At 41.6% G+C, this 20,250-nt stretch overlaps 1 protein-coding gene across 4 annotated transcripts in view; it reads right to left on the bottom strand.

Moving 5' to 3' along the window:
- Window positions 1-17,274, bottom strand: part of LOC119849948 (granulocyte-macrophage colony-stimulating factor receptor subunit alpha-like) — a 39,717-nt gene extending 22,443 nt beyond the window's left edge. The window contains exons 1-4 of one of the 4 annotated variants that reach the window (XM_043496856.1): window positions 17,254-17,274; window positions 16,558-16,770; window positions 2,662-2,779; window positions 2,341-2,474 (exon numbers count right to left, since the gene is read on the bottom strand). In XM_043496856.1, coding sequence (XP_043352791.1) covers window positions 2,341-2,474; window positions 2,662-2,779; window positions 16,558-16,770; window positions 17,254-17,259 — 471 coding nt within the window. In that variant the 5' untranslated portion in view covers window positions 17,260-17,274. Of the gene's footprint in view, window positions 1-2,340; window positions 2,475-2,661; window positions 2,780-14,424; window positions 14,441-16,557; window positions 16,771-17,253 lie in introns of those variants that run through there. The other 3 variants (XM_043496725.1, XM_043496798.1, XM_043496912.1) reach the window with 3 other exon arrangements.
- Between the last annotated feature and the right edge of the window lie 2,976 nt (window positions 17,275-20,250).

Here is a 20,250-nt window from a genome sequence, read left to right as displayed (position 1 = left end):
AAGCTAGTGAGTGTTCCATTTTGTAGATGGGAACTGAGGCACAGAAAGACTAAGTTACTTGACCAAGGTCACACAGAGAGTCTGTGGCAGAGCAGAGAAAGGTTAGCGCCCTAGCCCCTGGACCATCCTTCCACTCTGAAAGCTTTCCCTGAAAGCACATTCACAGCTATAGAGTGTATGAAACTGTGATGAGTATTTCTAAAACTACTATTTAAATCTGATATATTCTTATACAGCCACCTTCCCTTAAGTCCCAAAGCTCCTCTGTGGGGCCCTGCAGGAATCCAGCCACCGCAGCAGGGGCAGGAGAGATCACAGCTTGAGTAGGAACTGTGCTCCATTAGAGTCTTTCCCCTCTTGGCCAAACACAAGCAAGCCAAATGAAATTTGGTAATTTGTGTGGATTACAGCCTGCAGGGGCTGTGCAGGAAAGGGTTGTGTGACAGTGTGGAAGCCAGGGCCTTCTGCTTGGACACCCCTTCCCTCCAGTGGATTCTCAGGGATCTGAGGATCTGGCCAAATCACCAGTTACTTCTATGTGAGGGCAAACCGCACTGCCTACCAGAAAGGAGGAAATTTTGCAAATGCATGTCTCCAGACTTTCTACTCCCCTACATGGCTTATTCCTGCAGAGGGAAGCTTCACACACTAAGGTATCCAGGCAGTTCTAAACAAAACCTTTTTCTCTTTGTTCCAGGCAAACATTTCAGTACATTCTCTGATTCTCAAAAAAAGACTAATGCCAACAGTGATCCTGGCCCGTCAGAGAAACAGCAAGATGTGAAACAAATAAAGTTCCCCTCTTGCAGCCACTGTCTCCAAACAGTCCTTTATAAAAAGGTATGCTGTCATCAGGAGGACTTTTCTGCTTTTGCTGTATCTACCAGATACAGTGGATCACAAGAATGTGTGCTAGGAATTTCTGTATTGGATCAGACCAGTTATCCATCTGGTCCCGTATACTGTCTCTGAGAGGGGCCAGCAGCTGATGCTTCAAAGAAAGGTGCCCACTAAATTAATGAGCTCTATATTATTAGAAGTCTTCTCCCCCTGTAGGTATGTACAGACTGATCAAGTCATCTCTTAACCTTCTCTTTGATAAGCTAAATAGAGTGAGCTCACTAATGGCTCAGCTCCTCATACTGCCTCTGTTAGGTCGGTGGAAGTGCTCTTCATGAGGACGTGCACCATGGACCCAAGGAGGCTAGTGTGGACATGTAACTACTGCAGTGGCTGTAAGTCACCCTAATATAGGTCGATGTACATTTGTAGTGTAGACATACACAAAAGTCTTTTCCTGCAAAGCAGGTTTCCCATACCTCAGATCATTCATGTAGCTCTACCCTGCACGCTTCAATTTTCAGCATCCTTTTGAAGTGGTGACACCAGAACTGGACGAAGTATTCCAATAACAATCTCACCAATGCTGTACACAGAGCACCCTCTGCCTATTCAATATTCTCTTGCTTATATTTCCAATAATCACAGTAGCACTCTCAGCGTATGTCTATACAGCAGCTGGGAAGTTGGTCTGCCCACGCTGGAAATGATACTCATGCTATCTCTGCTTAAGCTAGCATCTAAGAATAGCAGTGGGGCAGTGGTGGTATGGACAATGGGTTGGGCTAGCTGCATGTGTACACACCTGGTGACTGGGCAGGATTGTACTTGGGTGGCTAGCCCAACCTGACACCTATGCTGCCAAGGCCAGACTGCTATTCTTAGGCATTAACCTGAGCAGAGCCAGGGTGTGACTATGTCACCTGCACTGGGAATTACACCTCTCTGTTGCTGTGTAGACATACCTGTGGCACAGTGTTGCACCGGGAGCTCACGTTGAGCTGATTTTTACCATGAACCCTATGTCCTGTTCAGGGTCACTGTTTTCCAGGATAGAATCCCTCATTCTGTAAGTGTGACCTACATTCTGTGTTCCTAAGTGTAGAACCTTGCATTATGTTGTATTAAAATGCATGTTGTTCAAATGATCCCACTTCCCCCAGTCATCTACATCTCTCTGGGTAACTTATTATTTACTATTCCACCAGTTTTTACCAGCATTAAATGTACATTTTTTTTCAGATCATTGATAAAGATATTGAATGACATTGGGCTAAGGGGTGTTTCTAGTTGGTTCCTTCAATTGATATACCTCACTGGGAACTGAACCTGCCCTAATGTATGTAATAAAAGTCTCTAAGAACTCTGGAAACATATTGTCATTTTCTAGGCTTTTATGATACTACAAGTGATACATATATGTTTTGTCTATAGATCAAGTATATAAAAGGAAAAAAGTACAGTTAATTATTTCCATTAATAAGTAAATAGAAAACTTACAGTTTTCTTTATGATACGCTGGCCTACATGCATAGAACAGATGTATTCAGTAACAGTGACATTGCTGTCCCAGGTCAGCTTTAGTTTTCCGGGATTCAGCATCAAGTTGGCAATGGGTGAAGATGATGATTTCGCTGAAAGTTTTATGAATTAATATTAGAGAGGATGCAATAAGATTTTTCAAAGTTTTCAGGTGCAGAGGCTAGTATTTACCAGGTCTGCTATGACAATACATAGCATAACTAGATGGGCAAATATCTCTAGAGTGAGGTGAATTAAACCCAGTCCTTTAGATTATCTCAATTAAAGTATTTTACTTACACTCTGTATCCAAAAAGACAGCATGCAATGTAGGAAATAACATGACGCACCGAAACATAAAAATAAGTCCTAGAGTGGCAGACATCTTTTTTTTCTTGGAAATAGACAGGAATGAAACCTACAAGAGAAGAAACAGATGCCAAAGCAAACTTAGGTTTCTTTTAAGGACAGAATCAAAGATTGTTTTTATTAGTCACTAGAATCAGCTAAATACATCACACGTAGGCACCAGCAACAAGGTCCAGTAGCTAAGGCATTGTGCTGATACTTGGGAGACGGATTCAAGCCCCTTTTTTGTCACAGACTCACTGTGACTTTGGGCTGGTTGCTTAAGCCCTCTGGCCCAAAGGGACACAGGCATTGTGGTGTCTCACCACTCAGTAGAATTCACAAACCCTGGGTTAGGCACTTAGGCTCTCTGTACAATGTATGAGAAAACAAGCTGCCTAAGAATGGGATCCATGAAATCCTGCATGCTAGGAACTGAGCAGTCAAAGCTAGCCAATAGCAGATGCAGAGGAGAGGGATGTGTCCTGACCCCTGCCCCTTTCAGGGAGTTAGGTGCCTAAATCTAAGCTGGAGGGGAGCATTTATCTCTGCTTGGGAATGTGCAGCCATATACCCTTCTCCTGGATTCAGGAACCTAAACTGTTGTTTGCAAGAATGGCAGGAGTACCCTCCTAATTCTACACAAAACAGAAGTGGTGGTAGCCTTATAACTTTTAGCCCTATAGTTAAGACACTCAGGTGGGAGGCCCCAGTTCAGTTCTTCCCCCTGCCTGCTGTGGAGAAGGGATTTTACTTTGGGTTTCCCACCTCTCCTGTGACTGCCCTAATCACTGGACGGTAGAGTCAGTCACAAACTCTCTCACCCAGGGTCTATTTAATTTTTTAATTATGTAATATAAAGAGGAACAGCTTCAACAAGAGAGATTTCAAAAGCCTCACAAGAGACTATCCCATAGTCTAGTGGTTGGGGCATGCATCTGAGGGGTGGAAAGCCCAAGTTCAAAGCAGTTCTTTTCTAAGGGTGGAACTGAACCAGGGTCTTCCACATCCCAGGTGAGTGTTCTAACCAGTGTTCTAACCATAATAAAAATTATAAGGAAGGCCACTGCTGCCTCCTTCCTCTTGCAGCTTCTCTGTATGGCTTAAAACATGCCTACTGGATTGGGCCCCACAGGCGAGGTAGGTCGGATACTGCCTAGTTTCACCTGGTTTGAGGATGACGCAGGCGTGAGACAGGCACTGGCCATCAGTATTGAGGCAGCAATGTGCACACCCAGAGACAAAAATGTAGACACCTTGGGGACTTTTACAGCAGAAATTTTGGCTCTGAACAACTTTAGGCACCTCCAAAGTTAGGTGACAGCTGAGTAATGGTTTTGAGGATCTCTGTGGTGCCTACATTTTGGATTTAGTCGCCCAAAGTGGGAGTTAGATGCCTAAATTATTTTGGGAATCTGGTCCTCTCTCCCTCAGTTCCCTTCTGTACAATGCGGATAACAGCACTTTGCTACCTTGCTGGGGTGTGGTGAGGATAAGTACATTAAAGATTGTGAGGTGCTCAGATACTATGGCAACAGAGACCATATACTTATTTCCTTTGTAAATCTTCTTCTGAGATCTATAGATTAAAAACATTTAAATAAGAGTTAGGTTATAACTTATAGCTTGATTGTCAGCCTGAGATAGAATTTTGGGTTTGACTTTTTAATACTCTTATATCTTATACTAATATGTGTAAACAAAAGACAAAGACACTGTGTATTACATCTGCCCTCAAGCAGATGGGATGAAAGAGATAAGAGATGGAACTAAAGTGTTACAGGGTATGGTGGGAGTGTAATATATGAGCATACTCTGGAAGGCTGCCTGGCTCCTCTCTCAAGCCAAGGTCAAGCAACCAGTGAGGAGGGGCAAGGGAGGTCAGGCATAAGACACACTAAAAGCCAAAGAAAGGTCTGGCCTTCGCCAGAACACAACTTTAGTCCTTACGCCTCCCATGGGGTACAAAAGAGGAGGGACGAAGACCCACGACCCTCCAAAACGGAACATGAGCATAAATTATAAGGGGTGGGACTGTGGGCGTGCATTGCAGGTATATTTGGGCCTGCTAAGAAGAAGGAATAGGGAGTGGGGGTGGGAATAGGGAACAGGGACTTAGCAAGGCTCTGCAGCATCCGAGCTGGGAAGGGAGATATGGGATAAATGCTCTGCGGTGTCAGAGCTGGGAATGGGACACTGGGAAACAAGACTCTGTGGCATCAGAGTTGTGGTATATATGCTTGCTTGGAAATAACCCCAATAAACATCACATTGCCTGAACTTTGGACTTCTGGTCTTCTGTTTCTGTCTGCGTGACAAGAACCAGGGTATGGGATGAAGCAAAAGCCCTTTAACGTTTGGTATTATTATTCTTGATGCCATCCATCATTTCATATCCCCTCTTACTCATTTCCTGTCTACTTGAAACATTCCTCGTTTTTTCAATCTCTCCTTATATGAGAATCTTTGCATGGCTCTGATTATATTTGCAGCAGTTCTTTGACTGTCAATTTCTTTTGAGAGAAGGTGATTGGAACTGAAGACAGTTTTCCAAGTGATGGCATATTATTGGTTTGTATAAATGCATTATAATATTTTCAGTATCTTTTTCTTTCCCTTTACTTTTATGTCCTTACATTTGGTTTGCTTTTTTGACCATTGATGCATATTGAGCAAAGGACTATCCATAGTGGTTATAGTTAATTTTGAACTCAGAAATGGGGAGCTGAGATTATTATTATTCCTTCCAATGTGCATTATCTTGCATTTGCTGCAGTGAGCTTCATCTGCAGCCATGCTGCCCTGAATGTCCCTGACAGTCCTGTCTCTGACAGGAGGTTCCTAGCCCTTCTCTCGGTCCTGACTAACGTAAATAATTTTGTGCCACTTTCAAATGTGGTCACGTCACTATTCATCCTCTTTTCCAGAATGTTATTGAACATATTAAAGAATACTAGTCCTAGTATGTAACTGTAACTTGTCAGAAAATGTTTTCCTATTTTGCTTCTTGCCCCTTGGTTTCTGATCCAGGAATACTCAATCCTCACCTTGGATACTTTAGTTACTTTAAGAGTCTTTTGCGAGGGACTTTGTCACAGGCTTTTTGAAGGTCCAAATGTATTATGCCACCTGCTTCTTCTTTTTTACTTCTGTTGACATGCTGAAAACATTATAGTGAATCAGAAAGGCATGATTTTCCTTTTTCAGAAGCTTGTCCTTTGAACCTAATATGTTCATATAGATGTATTTTAATTCTGTTTTAATTGCAATTTTAACCGATTTACCTGGGACTGAAGTGAGATTTCCCAATTTATAATTCCTTATGTGTCCCTTAGTACTATTTTTGAAAGAGTGGTTCCCTCTACTATAATAGGAAATTTGAATGAGAGATTGCATACTCATTAGCCTCCTAGCCACTTCATTCTTACTCTTGAGTTTATATCCTCTCATCCTGATGACCTATTGCTCCTTGAGTTTCAATCTGTTCTAGCACTGTCTCTTTTTTACACCTCAGCCTCTTTCAGTACCTCATCTTTATTACCTGTAAAAAGTAAATGTCCCCACATAGAATATCAGGGTTAGATGGGACTTAGGAGGTCATTTAGTCTAACCCCCTGCTCAAAGCAGGACTAATCCCCAATTTTTGGCCTAGATCCCTAAATGGCCCCCTCAAGGATTGAGCTCACAATCCTGGGTTTAGCAGGCCAATGCTCAAACCACTGAGCTATCCCTTCTCCCCATGAGTCTTTCTGGTTAAAAATGATGCAAAGAAATAATTTTGCTTCTTTGCAATGCCCTTTTCCTCCTTAATTTCTTCCTTTAGTCCCTGGTAGTTGAGTGGACACACCAATTCATTCACACCCTGTTTTTGACACATTTAAATTATTTCTTATTTTTTTAATGTCTTTACCTGTCTCCTATTTAAAATCTGGCTTGGCCCACTTAAAACCATCTTACTTTTTACCTGTCATAGTTTATACTGCTTTCAACTGACTTCATTTGGATGGATTTCTATTTTCTGAAAGAAATTTGTGTGGAGAAATAAAATCTTGCGTCCTACCATATTTTTTTTTCTTATCTACCTGCTTCCTTTTGTGTTTAGGACCATTCAGAGTCGCCTTTGCCTTTGTTAAATAAATAACCTCCATACTAGATCTAAGGATTTTCACTTTTTCACTTTTGACTTTATGGACTTTTTGACTAGCTTCCTCTTTTTTTTTTATTAAAAATCCCCTTTCTACAGTGCTTAATTTTTGGTATGGCTCCTCCACCCATGGATGGTGAAATTAATTATATTGCTATGCATTGCTATTTGTCATTGACTTCATTGATTTATCCCTTCCATTATAAATCCCCCTTTTCAGTTCCTTAACACTTTCTCTTACAAAATACTCTAGAGCTGAAATTTTCTATGCTCGGACCATATGAAAATGAAAACAATACATTTGTCTCAATGGTCCCAATCAGGAACTTTACATACAGAAGTCTCTAGAATTCTTGAATAACTGTTCAAACATTGGCTATTTTTGTAAATCTTTGTGAAATCTAAGGAACAAACTATCTGAAGAAATTTAGTTCAGCAGTTTCTCAGTTCTAATCATACCAAGTATTCACACCTGGAAAATCCATGTATTGTTGGATTAAATTTTCTTGGACTCCTTCCATGCGGGATGAATGGAGAATATCTCTCCTCAGGAGCTGCAAGGGACTCAGCGGCCCACCAATCTCAGAAGGTTTGCTGAGACAGAGGCCATCCCCAGGGAGATCTCTTGCCTCCACCATTCTGCCCTCTCTATCTCCATCTTTCTGATGGCTTTTGGCAGCTCTGCTCCTGGTGGCTTCCTCACTGCCCTCAGATCCTCCCTAATCATTCTTGATATTTGCGGATTTGCAAGAAGTGATTGCTTTAGTACAAATCAGAATTCACTACTTAAAAATCACTAGATAATTCCCAACAAAAATTGTCTGGAGGTACTCAGTATCTGGTAGAAATGACTTAGGTTTATATTACTAATCCTCAGTAAAACATTTTTCTTGTTTTATTAGTGATTAAATGATTCTAGGCAATCATTAATAGATTCCAAGTAATAAGTTTGCTGGGAGTTAGTAATTCGAAACAGAGTAATTTTTAACAAATATTAAACAATTCTGAGCAATTCTAAGTAACTACTGGTAAATGACAAGTAGCTATTTTTCCTGATATCCAGTAATTAATACATTTTGAGGTTTGGAGGTTTATTTTTTTAATGTGGTTGCTGAGTCCAAGCTGGATTTGGATTTCAGATTTAACTTAAAGAGCGAGAGCGAGAGAGACAAAAATTTCACTGTGTTCTCCAGACTGTTTAATTTTGAAGGAGTTATTTTTGCATTTTAATAGGAGGGTAGAAGTAGATCTCCACTTAATTTACAGCCTTCTTTCATCTGCTCATTACTCTGATACATCTCCCTTGTCTGACCCCTCTTTTACTTTTGCTATGGCTTTGATCCTGCAAAGATTCACACATCTGCTTAACTTCACCTGCATGAGTAGTCCCAATGAAGTTAAGTTCATGAGTAAGACTTTAGTGCCTTAGATTCAGTGGGCCAGATCGAGAGGTAATGTATAAGAGAGTGTAAATAACATGTTGGCAAGTAGGTGCACATCTAAGTTGGTGTAACAACACTGAGCAGACCCACGTTACACCTGCTTAGACTCCTTAAGAGTCAGTTAGACTCACATCTAAATTTAGTTCAGAGTAGCTAATTATGAAATACTAAACAAGAGAAACTGAATTTCCTCCAAGACCGTGATACCCAGACTGAGGCTCGTGAGCCACTACTGGCTCTTTAATGTGTCTCCTGCGTCTCTCTACAGCATATGATATTAAAACACCATGTGATTTAATTATTAACCAATCTAAGTTACTAACCAATCAGGATGCTTTTACTATGTTAAGTATCAGAAAGGTAGCCGTGTTAGTCTGGACCGATAAAGCATCAAAGAATCCTGTGGCACCTTATGGACTAACAGACGTATTGGAGCATAAGCTTTCGTGGGTGAATACCCACTTTGCCGGATGCAACATGCTCCAATACGTCTGTTAGCCTATAAGGTGCCACAGGACTCTTTGCCGCTTTTACTATGTTATTAACCAATTGTATTTGATAAAATAATAATACTTGGTCAGTCATTTTGTTGTGATTTATATATATATTTCCCCTGTCATACTGTTTAAATATGAATATATTGTACTACAGTAAATGAAACAATGAATTCACACTACTGTGGCTCTTTTGGGAAATGCTGATCGCTAATTTCGCTCCTGATCCACTGAAGTCTTAGTATTACTGTTCTAGGAGGAGAAATCTTTTCTTTCTTTCAGTACCTGTTTTGCTGTTAAAGGAGATTTTCTCCTTAGAAAAACAATTACAGTACAAAGAAACAACACTAATGACTGGAATTTCTGGTCATGATGAGAAAAGTTCTTCTCTCACATAAAATTTTAATTGCTCTCAGGGGGATTAATCATCGCAAACTCAAGCAAACGGAAATATGATGTTTTTATTCTGTGAATTGTTTTTCTTAAGGCCTTTCTACAGCCTAATTTACAGCCATTTCAGGAGAAATGCGATGAAAGTGAGAATACTCTGGAATATGTTTATGAGCAACATGCCTCTCCCCATTGGGCTTGGGATTGTTACCCACTGGGTCAGAGGGGTTAAAATATGTCTCCTGGAACTGAGCAGGAGCTCTGAGGTGTTTGGGTCACCTAGCTGTCTGGGATAGTATGAATGCACCATCAAGAGCTGGTTGGAATCAACACATACCAATGAAGGATCTAGAAAAGACAATAGGAACCTCCAGTGTCTGAACATTACCACTAACCCACAGAAGGTTCTGGCAAGCTGAACATATGAACAAGCATGTCTGTGTCCAGAGATCAAAGACAAGAGATGATAGGAGATTGTGTTAGAACAGGGCTCACAGAGAACACAGGAGCCATTCAGGACTCAGAGTCAAAGGGACAGAGAGAGAGAGAGAGAGAGAGAGAGAGAGAGAAGATGGATTCTAGGGCAGACTAGCTTGGTGGAACCCTGGATTCGGCCAGTATGAACTCTGTCTTACCTGTTGCCTCTCTGTGCTAGCCTAAGGACTTCCCAACACTGTTTTCCAGTTGACTATTAAAACCCATTCCATTTTGAAAAGGCTGCCTCGTGTTGCTGCAAATACTTAATGAAGGACATTGATCCCTGAAGAGGGTAAAATGTCTCTCAACAGAGTCAGACTCTCTGTTCAGAGCTCACAGTGAGAAATGGGAGGGGTGGAGCCTGAAGGCCCCGTCTCAGAGGTGTTGAGGCTGTGTGGCCTATCCTGGAGGAAAAGTGGGTCTCCTTGGAGGTATGGGGCACAGAAGAGGTACTCCCAGGAGACTACTTCAAGTCTGGGGCATAGCACGGACCCTGTAGATCCATGACAACTGGTTATAACTCATTACAATTTTGTAGTGCAGACAGAACCATAGCCATATCCTCAAGCTATATTAGAACCTTAAACATTTCCACAGAGCACTCCACATTTCAGGGAGCATAGTTTTGTACCCACTGTTCTTCAAAGCCACATTAAACCCAGGTTGGGACAGTCAAGATATACTGTTATTGCAGTGCAGACAGACCGTTGCCGAGACCTTCTCTTTTAAACACTTCAGAATCATTCTCATGACGTCATTATGTGGCAACAATATGGGCACAGCTGCTGGGATGAGAGTTTGCCGAAGCTTCAGTACAAATCACACATAGTGCTAGAGCTGAACAGAAAGTTGTGAAAATTCGACACAAAAGATGTTTTCTATCTGTCTCCAATGATGTACTCAGGAATCTTAGATTCTGTTGGTCCCTCTTCCTAACCATCCCTCTCTTGCTCATCTGCATCCCACTTGATCCCTCTTTCCTTCCCTCCCTAATTTCTTGTTTCCCTTTACTCTGTTTTCATTCCCCATTGTTCTCCCTTGTCATTCCTATCCTACCTTCAAAATCTCACTCTCCCCCCACTTAGCTCATCCACCATGATGCTAGCCATGATTTTGCAAGCACAGTGCATGTTTTTATGATGCTGCTGTTGGAAACATTCACAGGCACCACTGCAGAATGGACTTTGCCACACCACTGAACAAGGAACAGTGCTGTAAACTCTACTCTCAGAATCAGGACATGTTGGGAAATTCACTGGGGAAATCCTGGGGCCTTTAAAAGTTCACTCTTCTTTTTTTAAATAATGCATTATGGGGTGAATACAGGGCCACAAAGAGTCCCTGTTTCACCTTAACAACCTTACAAGTATCATGACCCCTTTTACAGCCTGCTCAAGGTGAGGACCAAGGCCTTGCATCACTTTGAGTCAGCTGTTGGTACAGTACTAGTGTAAATAGAGCTCCTTTATAGCTAACTGGCCATTATTGGTGTAGCACTGGCATCTCCAGAGTCTGCCTGAAATAGAGTGCCCTCCCCCACCCCGGTTAATTCGGCCATATTGTCAGCAGAGGGATGACAAGATGGAACCCCCTCAGGGTAAATTAGAGCGAGCTGCTGGTGGGCATTTTCAGTGAGAGCCTCTTGGCTCTGGCAATTACTGCCCTTGTTCTGCTACTAGGCTGAGTAGAGCTGAGGAAATTTTTCAGTTCACTGGCAATTTCAAAAAATAAAATAAAATCATCGTGGGTCAAGCCAAAAATCATGTTTTTGAAATGTTTGGTGAATCAAAAAGTAAATAATAATTTCAGGTTACATGAAATATTTCACTTGACCCAAAGCTAAACATTTCATTTCGACCAAATCTGCATTTTTCATCAAATAAAAGTTTTGACTGAAAAATTTCACCTTGCTCTAGTGCTGAGTCTGTAGACTGTTAGGACATGCTGCAAAGGCCATCTATCTATTGGGGCTTTCAGGGAGGGTATAAGGTTTGAATGGGATGGGGGTTGTGGGTGGTATGTACCTTTGTATATAATTTCATTTTGTGGTGTGTGGACTATGGGTTGCTGCTTGTGTGATTATTCTTTGGTGGACTGTTGTTTTAAATAACCTCCAGGTCACCTAGAGTTGGGGAGAGGCCTTTGAAAAATTTAAATGAAAATAAATAAAATGCACGAATAAATGGAAAAGCCATGGACTTGCACTGCATTCCTAATGTACGTACTGCCCTCTTTGAAACCATGCATTTATATATTATCTTCTATCTTATTAACTATGGCCTGGTCTACATTAGGAAATTAGGTCAGCAGAACAACGTTGCTCAGCAGTGTGAAAAATCCATGCCCAGCAGCGATGCCGTCAAACCGACCTAACCCCGAGGTGTAGACCTTGCTACTGCCTCTCAGGGAGGTGAATTACATATGCCCATGGGAGAGCCCTTTCTGTTGGCATAGGTAGACTCTTCACTGAAGTGCTACAACGGCCCAGCTGCAGTGGTGAGCTGCGCCGCTGCAGCATTTTTAGTGTCGACGAGCCCTATTACTATTATTATTTATATGTTTTCAGTAGCACTAACAATGTGGTAAGCAAAAGGAGAACTTATACTCTTAAGCAGACAAAAAAAGAGGACCAAACAGCAAGATGGAGGGTAGGGAAAGGATGTACGCCACACAAGCAGTGTGGTGAGGTGGTAATTGGCCATGTTCTGATTGGGAACTCTTGTTAAAACAAGGTTTGGGTTTTTTTAAACTAGTATAAAATATATCGACTTTTCCCAAGTAAATCCCAATCAGCTGGTTAGTTTCTTGTCGGCACTACAATAGAAGTGGGTCTTCAGGAGGGACTTCAGTATGAAAAGGATCAGTTAAGAAAAGGTGTTACATGCATAGGGAAAGGCATAGAGGAAAGTGTGGAGATGCTTGTGGGAAAAGTGTCCAAACAGGGCATCGAGACAAGCATTATTCAGAGAATGAAAGTGACGGGGTGGATACAGTGATATGGAAATAATAATCCAAATCTATCTCATCTTCCCCTCAAGACCCAGGCTAAGATGGGAAAGGATCTTGGAAATGTTAGTTCTTATGAGGTGACATCCTGCTGGAATGGATTTGTCCATTTTCCCTAGATTAATTCCGGTTCTCTGTTGCTGAGATTATACAATAGTGATTAACTGATTCCAATAGCCCTATATGCAACTTTCAAGTAATGAGGACTATCATTACTGTGACCACTATCACTGGGTAAGTAGGATCAGCTTGGCTTTATATGGGAGCAAATATCAACAAATTCATTTTTATTAGGTCTTTAATGAGAGAGTACCATCTGTGGAGAGAGAAAGGGATGGAAGACTGTACTTTTAGATTCTAATTCCTAGTTCTGCCACTGACTAGCTGTGCAATCTGGGGCAAGTCACTCATGCCTGTTTTACGCATATAAAAGGATATAAAAACATAGAACTGGAAGGGACCTTCTGCATCATCAAGTCCAGTCTACTGCTATCACAGGCAACCCTGGCCTATAATCCCCTTAATTAACTCCATTTTGAAACCATTGAGGTTTCTTGTCCCCACTACTCCTATTGGGAGGCTGTTCCAGAACCTCTCTCTTCTGATGAAAGCGGCAAAGAGTCTTGTGGCACCTTATAGACTAACAGACGCAACATAAGCTTTCGTGGGTGAATACCCACTTCTTCAGATGCATGTACTGGAAATTTCCAGAGGCAGGTATAAATATGCAAGCAAGAATCAGGCTAGGGATAACTAGGTTAGTTCAATCAGGGAGGATGAGGCCTTCTTCTAGCAGTTGAGGTTTGAACACCAACGGAGGAGAAACTGCTTTTGTAGTTGGCTAGCCAGTCACAGTCTTTGTTTAATCCTCAGCTGATGGTGTCAAATTTGCAAATGAACTGAAGCTGAGCAGTTTCTCTTTGAAGTCTGGTCCTGAAGTTTTTTTGCTGTAGGATGGCTACCTATCTATCTCTTCTGATGGTTATAATTAGGTGCTGTCAAACAATTAAAAAAATTAATTATGATTAATTGCCTGCTCCGGCCCCATGCCACTCTTGGAAGCAGCCAGAACGGCCCCGGAGGCAGGGGTCTCCCTCCATGCACAGCTCCTGTCTCCAAGCACCGCCTCTACAGCTCCCATTAGCTGGGAATGGGGAGCTGTAGCCAATGGGATCTGCGGTGGTGGTGCTTGCATAGAGGGGCAGCACACGGAGCCATGTGCCTCTTGTGCCCCCTCCCACAGGGGCTGCAGGGGCACATTGGCCCCTTCCGGGAGTGGCATGGGGCCAGGATAGGCAGGGAGCCTGCCTTAGCAGCAACCACACAACACCATCATCTGGGAGCTGTCTGAGGTAAGTGCTGCCCAGCGGAAGGCTGCACCCCAACTCCCAGCCCTGAGCCCCCTTCTGGAGCCAGCACCCAGTGCCCCTCCTGCACCCCAACACTCTGCCCCAGCCCAGAGCCCCCTCCTACACCCAAACTCCCTCCCAGAGCCTGCACCCCACTGTGAACCCCTTGGCCCCAGCCCAGAGCCCACACCCCCTCCCAAACCCCAGACCACTACCTGAGCCCAGTGAAAGTGAGTGTGGGGGGGAGCAAGTGACCGAGTGGGGGGATAGAGTGAGTGGGGCAGGGCTTTGGGGAAGGGGCAGGACCTCGGGGAAGGGGGGGGGGAGATCCTGGATTGCCCTTAAATTCAAAAGTGATTTTGGGCATAAAAAGGTTGGAGACCACTGGTTTAGCATATCTGGCACATAAATACCTTGCAATGCTGGCTACAAAAGTGCCATGCAAATGCATGTTCTCACTTTCTGGTGACATTGTAAACAAGAAGTAGGCAGCATTATCTGCTGCAAATGTAAACAAACTTGTTTGTCTTAGTGATTGGCTGAGCAAGAAGTAGGACTGAGTGGACTTGTAGGCACTGAAGTTTTACATTGTTTTGTTTTTGAGTGCAATTAAGTAACAAAAACAAATCTACATTTGTAAATTGCACTTTCACGACAAAGAGATTGCACTACAGTACTTGTATGAGGTGAATTGAAAAATACTATTTCTTTTATTTATCATTTTTACAGTGCAAACATTTATAATAAAATATACACTTTGGTTTCAATTACAACATGGAATCAATATATATAAAAATGTAGAAAAACCTCCAAAATATTTAATAAATTTCAGTTGATATTCTGTTGTCTAGCAGTGCTATAAGAACTGCAATTAATCGGGATTAAAATATTAATCGCAATTAATTTTTTTGAGTTTATCGCATGAGTTAACTGCGATTAATTGACAGCCCTAGTATAATGCTTCTAATTTCCAGCCTGAATTTACTGATGGTTAGTAGTTACAAAAGCAATCATATCCCCTCTCAGCCTTTGCTTTGATAGACTGAACAAGGCAAGCAGAGTCTTTCCTTCTAAGACAGGCTTGCCATTCCCCTGATCTGCACCTGTTCCAGCTGAATTACTCTTTCTTGAACATGGGTAACCAGAATTGTACACAGAATTCCAAATGAGGGTTGAGCATAGCCTTGTCCAATGGCATTCATACTTCTCTATCTCAAATAGAAATGCCATTTATAAAATAGGGATAATAATACTTACCTTACAGAGGTGTTGTGAGGATAAATGGATGCTTATAAATTGCTTTGAGATTCTAAGAGCACCATATATGTGTAACATTTACTATTAAAGGATTGAAATAAAATTAAAAGCCAGGATACATATCAGTCATTAAAATATACATTTAATTCATGGTTACAGAGTAGCAGCCACGTTAGTCTGTATTCACAAAAAGAAAAGGAGGACTTGTGGCACCTTAGAGACTAACAAATTTATTTGAGTATAAGCTTTCGTGAGCTACAGCTCACTTCAATGGCTGAATGCATCCAATAAAGTGAGCTGTAGCTCACAAAAGCTTATGCTCAAATAAATTTGTTAGTCTCTAAGGTGCCACAAGTCCTCCCTTTCTTTTTATTTAATTCATGCTATTCCTAGAACTGATTCACTCTATGGAGCGATCTGCAACTTACCAAACACAAATTCATGTACAAGAGACAATATACAAACACTTCCAGTTAGATTATTTTTTAAAAGAAGAAAGAGACAGCAACATTTCTCTTGGATACACAAAATAGATGTCAGACAAAATAAAAAGAAAAGGAGTACTTGTGGCACCTTAGAGACTAACAAATTTATTAGAGCATAAGCTTTCGTGAGCTACAGCTCACTTCATCGGATGCATTTGGTGGAAAAAACAGAGGGGAGATTGATATACACACACAGAGAACATGAAACAATGGGTTTATAATACACACTGTAAGGAGAGTGATCACTTAAGATAAGCCATCACCAGCAGCGGGGGGGGGGGGGAGGAGGAAAACCTTTTGTGGTGACAAGCAAGGTAGGCTATTTCCAGCAGTTAACAAGAATATCTGAGGAAGAGTGGGGGGTGGGGTGGGGGGTGGGGGAGAAATAACATGGGGAAATAGTTTTACTTTGTGTAATGACTCATCCATTCCCAGTCTCTATTCAAGCCCCTCTGCCATGTACATTGGTCAAACTGGACAGTCTCTACGTAAAAGTATGAATGGACACAAATCAGACGTCAAGAATTATAACATTCAAAAACCAGTTGGAGAACACTTCAATCTCTCTGGTCACTCGATTACAGACCTAAGAGTGGCTATCCTTCAACAAAAAAGCTTCAAAAACAGACTCCAACGAGAGACTGCTGAATTGGAATTAATTTGCAAACTGGATACAATTAATTTAGGCTTGAATAGAGACTGGGAATGGATGAGTCATTACACATTATGTCATAGGAGCCTTGAGAACTAAAAATAAAAAAACCGAAATAAACCAACAAAAAACGAAGACAAAAACTAGCTTACCTCCTTCTTGCAAAAGGCTGGTATCTCAATTAACTTAGGGTCTTGGGTCTGAGACTCAGAGATGATTGAAATGCTTGAGACTGAAGCTATCGTACTGCCGCAACAATACTTTATCATTGCATAGTATCCAATTAATGGGAAGTGTTGCAAGACTGATATTGAGACAGTTCTTTGGGTCATTTCCTTTGTAGTTTCCGGAACTTCTTTAATCTCCTTGTTTGCAGAATATAAATAATTTCACACAAAATGGACATCTAGTTAATTAATAAGACACCCTCTTCCCATGTCATCTGGTCCATTTGTGCCTTTGGGTCTACCATTGGATGTAAACGTACATATAGAATATTTATCTCCTACAAATAAGCCCTCTACCACAAACAATACTTTGCCTGTAAGTTCTTCTCACCAAAAGAGCTTTCTGTTCCAATAAGTATCTTATTAGACAGGACAAATGCAAACACAGCAGTATAATTGTGTGTAACGAGATCAAGGCACCTCCATGCATCTGTTTAACAAACATCCTTCTCTACACTGAACGTTGAGACAAACATTAATATTTATTACTATTACCATATCAAATCAAAAATACTGCTTGGATAACAAGTAAACAATAGTATAGATGGCTAAACTTTAAATATGCACCCCTGGGACTGCTTCCCCTCTCACACAGATTTCACACATGTGAAATTGCATTACCTTCATTTGAGTCACTCCTGAATAGAATTACTCTTCAGTGTACATGTGAGGAGAACCTGGCCCAACAACTTAAGATACTAACTTGCACATATATCTAGAAGTAAAAATGAACATTGGTTTATTAGGAGTTGCGTCACAGTTCGGGATGTGTGTTGTATCTGTTCATGATCATAAAAACTCAATTTAATAAGAGAAAAAAATTGATTTGAAACATACTATCGTAAGTATGATCATAAATACAATCTTTTTTCTCCATTCAGTGCCCATTCATTTCAGAGAATTTAGAACAGTAAATAATATTTCATACTTCTGTCCTACAAATCTTACTACAGGCAAAATTAATGAGTCAAGGACAACCTATTTATTATTAATTATTACTATTATTTTATTATTATAGCATATATAGGCCTCAGTCAGGAGTCAAGGCCCTATTATGCTAGGTGCTGTACACACATAAAATAACAATAATACCATCACTGCCCCAAAGAGCTTACAATCTATACCATATCTCTGTATTTCTCTGCTTTTGTCACTTTTAAGTCTCCTCAATCTTAATTTTGTTTGTATATGGTTTTTTAGTCTTTAATTTCCTGGGGGCTATGACTGTACTAAAAAAACACATATATTTACAGGTAACTCACATATCTACATTGCATATTATATCTAATGGCAGGAGAAAATACAAACAGACGAATCTCCTCAAACCTGCAGTGCTCTTGTCTGCTTGGATCTCCTACAGTTGGATTCTCAACAGCAACTTTTCCCTCTATACAAATTCAAGCAGATGTTTCCTCTTCTTCAGGGTCTCAATTCCTCACTTCCAGCCACAACAACAGTGGTGAGGGGCCTGCCGGATATTATTCACTGAGCAACCTTCATCGTGGTAGCTGCAGAAGTAATATTCTTTCTTCCCCTCTTTCCTTCTCATTCTCACATCATCTCATCCTGAGACCTTTACAGACTGTATGAACCAGATTCTGATCTCACTTATATTGGAGTAAATCTGGAGTAACTCCAGAATGGATTTATTCTGGCTTTACACCAGCATAACTGAAATCAGAATCTGCTCCTATATATATGTAGAATAACCCTCCTCCTTCCCCCCCCACACCTTAAAAGAAGATTATTTTGGTTCCAAAATCAAGCACTTGACACCCCCGCCCCCCGGTGTGTCAGTGCTGTGCCCTGAATAAGACAGGGGTTCTGTGGAAAAAAGTAGCATATGATTATGTAATTAAAGACCGTATTATAATGCATACACACAAAGGAGAAGAAACAAGTTGCAGAGGCAACCATAAATCTTGCATTTCCTAACTTTCAAGTAGTTGACTGTCCAACCTAAATAACATTTTTAATGTATTTTAATGTAATTTCCTAGGTATTCCTAGGAAATGAGAATATCAAATTAAATTATTTACCGACCATCCCCTCATAAATTATCATGAGGGCTGAACTCTAATTTTTCAGTACCATACTACAAGCACAGTATGACTGCTCAGAGCTCCGGTATGAAACTGCAGAAAAACCTGAGAGTTTCTGGATTAAGTTTAGAAGCGTGAGCAACAAGGGTGATGTCGTGGTGGGAGTCTGCTATAGACCACTAGACCAGGGGGATGAGGTGGACAAGGCTTTCTTCCGGCAACTAATGGAAGTTACTAGATCGCAGGCCCTGGTTCTCATGGGAGACTTCAATCACCCTGATATCTGCTGGGAGAGCAATACAGTGGTGCACAGACAATCCAGGAAGTTTTTGGAAAGTGTAGGGGACAATTTCCTGGTGCAAGTGCTGGAGGAACCAACTAGGGGCAGAGCTCTTCTTGACCTGCTGCTCACAGACCGAGAAGAATTATTAGGGGAAGCAAAAGTGGATGGGAACCTGGGAGGCAGTGACTATGAGATGGTCGAGTTCAGGATCCTGACACAGGGAAGAAAGGAGAGCAGCAGAATATGGACCCTGGACTTCAGAAAAGCAGACTTTGACTCCCTCGGGAACTGATGGGCAGGATCCCCTGGGAGAATAACATGGGTGAAAGGAGTCCAGGGAGAGCTGGCTGTATTTTAAAGAATCCTGATTGAGGTTGCAGGAACAAACCATCCCGATATGGAGAAAGAATAGTAAATATGGCAGGCGACCAGCTTGGCTTAACAGTGAAATCCTTGCTGATCTTAAACACAAAAAAGAAGCTTACAAGAAGTGGAAGATTGTATAAATGACCAGGGAGGAGTATAAAAATATTGCTCAGGCATGCAGGAGTGAAATCAGGAAGGCCAAATCACACTTGGAGTTGCAGCTTGCAAGAGATGTTAAGAGTAACAAGAAGGATTTCTTCAGGTATGTTAGCAACAAGAAGAAAGCCAAAGAAAGTGTGGGCCCCTTACTGAATGAGGGAGACAACCTAGTGAAAGAGGATGTGGAAAAAGCTAGTGTACTCAATGCCTTTTTTGCCTCTGTCTTCACGAACAAGGTCAGCTCCCAGACTACTGCACTGGGCAGCACAGCATGGGGAGGAGGTAACCAGCCCTCTGTGGAGAAAGAAGTGGTTCAGGACTATTTAGAAAAGCTGGACGAGCACAAGTCCATGGGACCGGATGCACTGCAGGTGCTAAAGGAGTTGGCTAAAGGATGTGATTGCAGAGCCATTGGCCATTGGCCATTTGAAAACTCATGGCGATCGGGGAAGGTCCTGGATCACTGGAAAAAGGCTAATGTAGTGCCCATCTTTAAAAAAGGGAAGGAGGATCTGGGGAACGACCGGCCAATGAACCTCACCTCAGTCCCTGGAAAAATCATGGAGCAGGTCCTCAAGGAATCAATTCTGAAGCACTTAGAGGAGAGGAAAGTGATCAGGAACAGTCAGCATGGATTCACCAAGGGCAAGTCATGCCTGACTAATTGCCTTCCATGATGAGATAACTGGCTCTGTGGATGAGGGGAAAGCTGTGGATGTGTTACTCCTTGATTTTAGCAAAGCTTTTGCTACAGTCTCCCACAAATTG

This window comes from Dermochelys coriacea, chromosome 1 (genome assembly GCF_009764565.3).
Source record: "Dermochelys coriacea isolate rDerCor1 chromosome 1, rDerCor1.pri.v4, whole genome shotgun sequence".
In the NCBI taxonomy this organism is placed as follows: domain Eukaryota; kingdom Metazoa; phylum Chordata; order Testudines; family Dermochelyidae; genus Dermochelys; species Dermochelys coriacea.
Note: the sequence above shows the minus strand (reverse complement) of the source record. Positions and strands in the feature narration are given on the sequence as shown.